Source organism: Schistosoma haematobium, chromosome ZW (genome assembly GCF_000699445.3).
Source record: "Schistosoma haematobium chromosome ZW, whole genome shotgun sequence".
Taxonomy (NCBI): domain Eukaryota; kingdom Metazoa; phylum Platyhelminthes; class Trematoda; order Strigeidida; family Schistosomatidae; genus Schistosoma; species Schistosoma haematobium.
In genome coordinates this window covers 51,091,929-51,101,252 of record NC_067195.1, presented here as the reverse complement: position 1 = coordinate 51,101,252, position 9,324 = coordinate 51,091,929, and the positions used below count along the sequence as shown (strand labels likewise).

Sequence of the window (9,324 nt, the reverse complement as noted above, 5' to 3'; positions counted from 1 at the left end):
ATTTTTGACATCGCTTGTCAATGATATGAATTATAAGTTTAGTTGAACAAGTTTAGTTAATAGCCTTGGTATTTTTTGAGTATGATACTTGTAATTAAATAGCTTCAATTTTCTGATATCCTGACGATTGTGACACGTAACATAACTGACGTACATCAAGTCACGAAACGTCAGAAATACAGTTTTTCTACTTATAATAAAAATATATTATTTTTGATCTGATTGTAGCTACTAAATGTTACGTATCCTTATCGTATTGGATAAGAGTGACATACTTGGTTCATTATCATACACACACCAGACCACCAAGTATTTCATTGTCTTATTTCAATTTAAGAAAACAAATAAGTTGCTGATAGTCATGATCATCATCACCACCACATACAAATGATAAATAGATATCACTAAGGATTTTGAGTTACTATTGAGTCCAAATTATCAATCACTTTTGTATCGTATTTTATTATTTATGATCAAATCTATTTTACTGATGATGAGATTTCAGTTATTATTCTTTGGTCTTTAGTAGGATTCAACGAATAAAAAAGAATAAAAACACAAGATTTTCTCATTACTGCTGAAGATGTATTCAAGAAGTTATATTTCATATGAATATATATGTGTATGATATATATCATGTATGCATAGTAGTAATATGATAATTATTATGATAATAATAATAATAATATTTTAAGTAAAAGGTGATATACAAATTCATTATTTACTAATCTAATTTGTCCAAAATATAGAAACCAATTGTTTTTTGTTTTTTTTTGAAGTATAATTAATCCAGGCTGGTGACATTGTTGATTAAAACAAATTCAATATAGAAATTTAAATTCAAAATTAAATAAGTCCATGATAAAATGATCACAGTACATATGTATGGTTTTCATTTATTATTTCAAGTTAGAATTGTCATATTATAAATAAATAATTTTAATACAACATATATGTATATATGCATGTATGATTATTGGAATATAATTTGTACATTTCACAACCTGAGGGGTATACATGATTGAAGGGATTTTGAGATTAATTAAAATCTCATTTGATGAACAAATGATTGCATGTTTAAATGTATCATTGTGTATCCACTAGATTTTATATAATCATAATAGTTGATTAATGTATTAATATAGACAAAATGTTTGCAGATTTAGTAGTATAAAATGAACAAAAAAATGTAAAGTACGTATAAATTTTATTTGAAAGTTCAATAATACTGTGAGCAATTTCGAGAGAAAAAGAGTATATATATATACTCTTGCAGAAATGTACGCTAACATGATTATTAATTTATTATCCTAATGTGCTTGGATATAAAGTTAATGATGTATTACTCTTCTATCCTACTTACTAATTTATAAGTAGTATTCTTATGAATCAATTAGATTTTGAAATTTGTGAAAAAGTATTTGTTCCATTTTTTCGTCTTAACATAAATATGTGATTGAATGTGAATGAATTACGTAAATAAGTACTGAATAATGGAAATCTTTTGCTATCTTACCATAAAATTAAATGGGATAAGAGAAAACTGCTTTGAAAATTTGTTGTAATGAATAAATAAAATTTTGGTATCTTGATTTTAACAATCATTTTCTATATCAGTAACCCAACACAATCAGGAAACTATAATCATAAGCGAAAAAATTACTAGAGAATCATAAAAAGGGAAAAAATCAATGTAAATATAACTCTTTTTAGTGAATGAAAAAATATCGAGTGGCGCTAAAAATAGATCTATAAATTTTTGAATTTTCTCTCTATCTCTTTCAATGTTTTTCCTCGTTAACCAGTCACATTTAGACCTACATCAGCACCAAGTGATTTAGCTATACTCCATTCAACAGGTTCATTTGATGGTTGTTTAGCCAATTGAGGATTTGAAAGGACTAGTTCACGCATTTCTGTAAATGCTGAATCAAGCATTTCTGCAAATTTCGATGCATTATTATTAGGATTAGTACGCCAGCAAGAAATGACTACAACAATATTATCAGGATGTGGATTGTATGCAGCGCCGTATCCATTAGGTACAACTGCTCCATAACACATAAACGCATCCATGGTTGTTGGTACCTGAGTAAAATAAAGATAGTAGGAATAAATAAATTGACGATAAGTTATTTATTTTTATGATTTACATCACCGACTATCCTTAATCAGACAACTGTTGAATAACTAGGAACATTGGATAGCTGTATCCCTCTAGTATGTAATTTATCAGCCGTGCATATCCAAAATCTACCCAAGTCTCAAACACAGGACTTTCGGTCTCATGCTGGCACTTAACCTTTAGACTATTGAGTCGCCACCTGAGATCATTTCGTGAATTATAAAATTCAGCAATCTCCACAGACCGTGATACTAATTTATTAGCTTTTCACTTGATCTGACTAAAATAAATCACTAACGATAATCACCTTCAATATAAACTAATATCGAAAACTAATATGAAAATAAACAAGTTGAAAATAGCTGCTTTTATATGTTGTTTATTTATTTCACTAATTTTTAAAACAACAACCCCTTTTTTTATCACTACATGTTTTTGAAACAAGAATGTGAAAGATGTATAACATGAAAATGACCGTAACTTATTGTCTATTTTTTTTATTAAAACGTTTATTAGGCAATTACAAAAGTAAGTTTAGGAAATGGAACTGTTATTGTTAAGTTGTTTGTTAAATTATGAATACTTCTTGTATTGAAATGGTTTTTACATATATGTTTTGTCCTGTTATTAAACTAACAAGCTCATTTGATGTGGATCAGGAGTAATGTAGAAAAACCTCAGAGTCGTTAGATAGTGATCAGACGCTAATCTCCGAGTTCATCTATGCGTATTGTTTTTCATATAACGAACTGGACAACTGTGAATTGTTGGTTATAAATGCTTAGAGAAAACCGTTGACACAACTTATCATTACTTTCAGGAATTAAGGTGTACTCAGTCTTGAATCTTTTGTAACTCTACGAGTATATCTTGTTTCTTTTTATTTACAATCATTTCGTTTGTTAAACATTGGCTTATTTTGATTGTCTGTACAACGTATAGGAACTTAAAAAGTTTTTTTTGTAAGTCACTTTGGAATGAAAATTATACAACAACCGGGATCCCGAAAATACTTTCGACCATTAATAGACATTTTCACATGCCATAATAGATGATCTCATTTTTATTTGACAAGAATTACTACTACTACTACTACTACTACTACTACTACTACTACTACTACTACTATTTTGAACGTTACTCACAAAATTGCTTGTAAGTACTAATTATCAGAAGAGGTTTGTGGAGATTTTTAGAAATTTTCACAGATTGAAATCATGAGTCAGTTGAAGCTAGACCACCATTGAAAACCTGGAAGCACTGGACGGCCGTTTCGTCCTAGTGGAGTACAACCAGGTCTGTTGTGAGATATCAGCTCACTGAAGACAATGGTATATGGTGGCGCAACTTCGTGGATTGGTTGAAGTTAGACATTAACACCGTTGGATACCGGCTCAGTGGTCTAATGGTTAAGTGCTCGCGCGCGAAGCCAGTAGGTCCTGGGTTCGAGCCCCGCGTGGTGCGGGATCGTGGATGCGCACTGCTGAGAGGTACTGATTAGTTGAATTCGGCGTCGAAGTTGTCCTAGTTGCCAGACAGAGAGAAGAGTTTTAGTACATCAAAGTAAGTCATAGGCAGAGCACTCGATAACTAGATGAAAATAATGTTCGGACTTCAGAACACACCGTATGATGCAAATAGATGATAGAAGGCTATGTATAAGTATGATATAAATGCCTTGTGATTTTTCACAATAAGCTTTCTTTCTGCCCATTGTACCGTTTCGCACTAATAAAAATAATAATTCATCACTGTTGTCAAGATTTTATGAATCTTTGCAATTTAAAAAGACATTTGAAGGTATTTGTTCAATAAATTACTGACCATATAGTGTTTTAAGTCATAGATTAGTGTGTAGAGTATTTTCACTATTGTGTTACCCGACCGTTGTTGCTACCTTGACGTGGTGGTCGGGCTTGCCTATCGTGATGAAGCAACCGAGCTATACTGGCTGGAACAACCGTTCCTCAAGGTCCTACCATGTCAGACAGGTCGGTTGAAGAGCGGTAAGACTAAAAGCAACAAACCCAAGGTCCGAAGGCGAAGTCGTACTGCTGACTGTACAGAGGTGTGACAGCAGTAAGGTGTTTCCTTCAGACAACCAGCATGACAGCGATGCTGCCTTCCCACAAGGAGGGGTGGGGTTAGAAAACGTCGACCCTAAAAATGCACACCTCACCTTACCTCACGGATTTCCGTCTCCGGCGGTAAGGCCCTTTGAAGAACGTAGCTAACACGTCAAAAACCTCCCGCGAAAAGGCCGTGCGCGACCGGCCTCAAGCAGTTGTCCCTTGGGCACTGCGGTCACCCTCTCAGGTCACTGAGACCACCTCTAATCCAATTTCCTTTTCAGGTACCTCCAGAAGAACCCTTCCTCGGTGTGGGCAACCGGGAAGTGATAACCGCCCTCATAACTCTAACAACACTCGAGACCACTGTATTCATAATCAACCTTCCTCTTCAATTCCTATTATTCCTCCTACATCAACTTTCCACTCTAAACTTCCTCTTTCGGCTTCCTCCTCAAGTGTCACCATAGCCAAAGATTCTAGTGTTCAAAACCCTGTCTCATGTCTACTGAGACCTCGCTCCAAACTACACATTGGAGCCTTCAACGTACGCACCCTATGTCAAATCGGTCAGCAGGCTTCCTTGGCTAAAACCCTAGAGTCTCTTTCCATTGATGTATGCTGTGTCTCCGAAACACGCACACAGGACTCCAGTGTGGTCATTCACTTGGCCTCACCTCGGCAAAACGGAGAGCCAACGAGATACACCCTACGTGTATCTGGTGACCCGATGGCCAGTTCTCGTGGACTGGCAGGTGTAGGCATAGCACTAAGCATGAGGGCGGAACAAGCACTGTTAGAGTGGATCCCCGTCAACAGTCGTCTATGTGCTGTTCGGTTAAACGGCTCCGTAAGAATTCGGAAGGATAGGGATACACGTCGTTGCCTTTTCGTCGTTTCTGCCTACGCTCCCACTGACTGCAGCTCAGATGATTTGAAAGATGAATTTTACAGAAAGCTTTCTGAACTTCTTCAGAAAGCTAAACGCTCAGACATAGTACTCATAGGGGGTGACTTTAATGCTCAGATAGGTAGCTTAAACCAAACAGAAAGGCATTTAGGTGGATATTTTAGCATTCCGGCACAGCGAACAGATAATGGTGACCGTCTCTCGCAACTGTGCTCAGACAATCGCTTATTTTTAGCAAACACAAATTTTAAGCATAAGGAAAGACATCGTCTAACGTGGCGACCGCCTGCACCAAGCCAACGATGGACTCAAATAGACCATATTGCCATCAGTCATCGTTGGAGAGGGTCGGTACAAGATTGTCGCTCATTCTGGAGTACCTGCTTGGACTCCGACCACGCCCTAATACGGGCACGCATCTGCTTGCGCCTTACTGGACGCAAAAAGCCACATTAAAAGACCCATTAGAACTGAGTTGAGTAACGAGAAAACCAAAAGTAGGTTCCAGGAACAACTAAGGTCACGATTAGGTAGTTCTGAAAACGAGGTTGACCCAGTTGTTGCTTGGAAAGCCATACAAACAGCTGTGGAAACAGCAGTGACATCTATTAGTGATTTAAACCACAGGGTTACAAAGAACCAGTGGATTTCTTCAAAGTCTATCACACTGATGGATTCTCGTAAACTCGTCCCATCAGGTTCCGAACATGATGAAGAGCGACAACAAATCAGATCTAGGTTAAGAAAAAGTCTAAGAAACGACCGTGAGCAGTGGTGGGCAATGAAAGCAAAAGAGATGGAAAAGGCGGCGACTATAGGGAACACAAGACAGCTTTACAGACTAATAAAAGAAACTGGAATTAATAAGTCAAGTGTAAGTGAGATTATATCGGAAAAGACGATACTCTCATCTGCTCCCAGTCCAGACGTTTAGAACGATGGGCGGAACATTTCAGAGAACAGTTCAACTGGCCTTCAGCTACTCTACAACTACCCTCCATTCCTAGACAGTGTGAATGGAACATTGAAGTAGGTCCCCCAACTCTTGCTGAAGTTCAAAAGGCTATAGTTAATCTGAAACGAGGAAGGGCAGCTGGTCCAGATGGACTGGCTCCAGAGGTCTTTAAGGATGGTGGTCCAATTTTAGCGATTAGGTTGACTAATATTTTAGCTAGGATCTGGGAGTTAGACGTTATCCCATCTGACTGGTCACAATCACTTGTCGTCCCAATATATAAGAAGGGGTTCAAATCATCCCGGGATAACCATAGAGGGAATAGTTCAACTAATATACCATCTAAAATACTAGCCTCGATAATTATCAGACGCCTAACTAAGACTCGTGAACTGCAAACACGAGAGACTCAAGCTGGCTTCAGACCTGGTCGTGGCTGCATCGACCACATATTCACCATTCGTCAGATTCTAGAACACAGGCATACTTATCGGCGTCCGACAATGGTGGTATTTCTCGACTTAAAAGCAGCATTTGACTCGGTAGACCGCGAGATTCTGTGGCAGTGTCTGTCATTGAAAGGCGTACCCCAGAAGTACATAAACCTTGTGAAGGCTCTTTACTCGAACACTACTAGTCGAGTCAGAGCTTATGGCGAACTGTCATCTACTTTTGCAACCTCAAGTGGTGTCCGTCAAGGCTGTCCACTTTCCCCATTTTTGTTTAACTTGATCATAGATCTACTGATGGAAATAACTTTCTCGTCGACTGAATTCTCGGGTATTGATCTCCATCCAGGAGGTCCACTTATCGACTTAGAATACGCAGATGACATAGTCCTGTTTGGTGAAGACGCTGACAAAATGCAGAGTCTTTTGGTAGCACTAAGCAACAATGCCAGAATGTTTGGAATGCGCTTCTCTCCCTCTAAATGCAAGTTGTTGCTTCAGGACTGGTCTGCGTCAACACCTGAACTAAGGATAGGGAGTGAAGTAGTCGAACGCGTTGGCAACTTCACTTATCTTGGAAGTCTGATCAGCCCTAATGGGCTGGTATCGGACGAAATCTCAGCACGGATTCGAAAAGCTCGATTGGCTTTTGCCAACTTGCGTCACCTATGGCGAAGGCGAGATATCCGTCTATCAATAAAAGGACGGGTATACTGCGCGGCAGTCCGTTCTGTTTTACTTTACGGCAGCGAAACATGGCCATTAAGAGTAGAAGACACTCGTAAGCTATTAGTATTTGACCACAGATGCCTTAGAAATATTGCTGGCGTCTGCTGGGATCACCGGGTAAGTAATAGTGAGGTTAGACACAGGGTATTAGGGAATGATGGTAAATCAGTTGATGAGGTTATGAATCTTCATCGACTGAGATGGTTGGGCCACGTGTTACGTATGCCTGAACACCGATTACCACGACGTGCAATGCTATCCGGTATTGGAGATGGTTGGAAGAAAGTTAGGGGCGGCCAAACCAAAACGTGGCATCAGTGCTTGAAGACACTAACTTCTAGTCTGAGCCATGTTGGTAGATGAAGACTACTTGGTTGGGGTCCGCGTGACTATCGTAACCAATGGTTGGAGACTCTTGGTGACATGGCTCAGAATCGATCACAATGGCGTCGGTGTATACACTCTTTATCTTCCCTTAAACTATGAGATTAAAATCACTTCATATCTTTCTTTCTACGAACCAATTCTTTCTTCTTGTACTATATCTCTGTATGCAATCTTTCTCTTATATATTACCACCTTTGACCTAACCACTGCTGTGAATCCGGTGTTCATCTTGTTGTGCTGATGCGGTATGGCAACCTGGACCGATGCACATTTGTGCCTGGTCCTACGTTGTAGCTGACTGACTGACTGACTGACTGACTATTGTGTTAAGAAGGAGTTAATCTAGTTATGCAAAACTTTTGAATTATTTTATTATTGTCTATTAATTACTCATTTTGTTTATGAATGTGTTACAAATGATGATGATAATGATGATCCAGATAAGAATAAGAAATTGAACGCCAGAATAGTTGCATAAAGCAATAAGTTTCTTTTATACATTGAAATTCATTTATTTGTTCGATTAGTCACATGTGTATACTGTAAATGTAATGGTTTATATTCTGGTTTCTACAGAAAACACGAAGTCTAATTTGTAATTATTCTAATGATCTTAGAATAAAATAATTTTGATGATAATTATTTCCCTGAAATACCTTAAACCAGTTTGTTGGATGAAACGTGAAAGTTATCAATAAAATTTCAATCGTCAAGAGGATTTTAAGCAACTTTTATGAATTATATTTTGTATATATAAAAGAGGTGTTGGCAATTTCATATGTTGACTAAGGTTTATAAAAAAACTATTTTGTTATTATTTTTTATAAATGATTTTTACCTCAATACAATGAAAATATCACGTACAATTATTTAAATTGTATTAGTGATTGATGTCATCAGACGCAAATAGATGTTGTTAACATAAACTGAATTATTTTAATTCAATCTTAAAGTTGCATTTATAGAGACTTGTTGTTTAAGTTTTGAAGGTGATCAAAAAGAAAAATAACTGATCTAATATATTTTGTTCTCGATAATTTAACAAGATATCCATTAATTTAACATTGAAACTCTACAGGAAACTCACACTCTCATCATTTACCATTTTGAACCAGAAATAAAACGATTGAGGTAAATAAACTGCAAATACTTTCTTTCTTTCTTTTAGAATTGATTAGGTACAATGATCAGTATTATGTTTAGTTGAATTTATAACATAGCCAAATTCCATTAGATGTTTTTATTGTATACATTGATATAAGCGACTGAATGTGTATTAAAATGAAGCACATTTTAATCTTGTATATAATTAAATACCCTGGTAAGGCTGAGAGTGGGGAGAGGCGTCTCTTCCTCTTCAAACGCTCACATGGCCACGCGTATACAGTCACAACCAGGAAATTCCTACTCATTGCCTTCTCGTGGCGGGGGTGTTGTGTACTCAGAGCGAATGTCCGGCGCATTAACTGGGTTGTTGGATATGGACGTTCAATATAGGGGAGTTGGAAAACCCTGATTCCAAACCACTGGTGCACATGGGCTCCAGGATCCCGATGGAACAAATGGCGTATGAACCAATTATCGGTCACCGGCTATCATGAGACTGCATCTCCTTACGTTGCTCCACTGCCTTGTGGATCAGACTTTTAGGTCGAAGGCTCCGGGTGTGGCTCATTAAGAAAACTACCTGCTTCGGTCTG

General features: G+C 37.4%; 1 protein-coding gene across 1 annotated transcript in view; it reads right to left on the bottom strand.

Moving 5' to 3' along the window:
• Nucleotides 1–567: 567 nt before the first annotated feature.
• Nucleotides 568–9,324, bottom strand: part of MS3_00003817 (uncharacterized protein) — a 69,926-nt gene continuing 61,169 nt past the window's right edge. Inside the window, exon 13 of the mRNA XM_051211678.1 lies at nt 568–2,088. Coding sequence (XP_051071767.1) covers nt 1,798–2,088 — 291 coding nt within the window. The 3' untranslated portion in view covers nt 568–1,797. The remainder of the gene's footprint in view (nt 2,089–9,324) is intronic.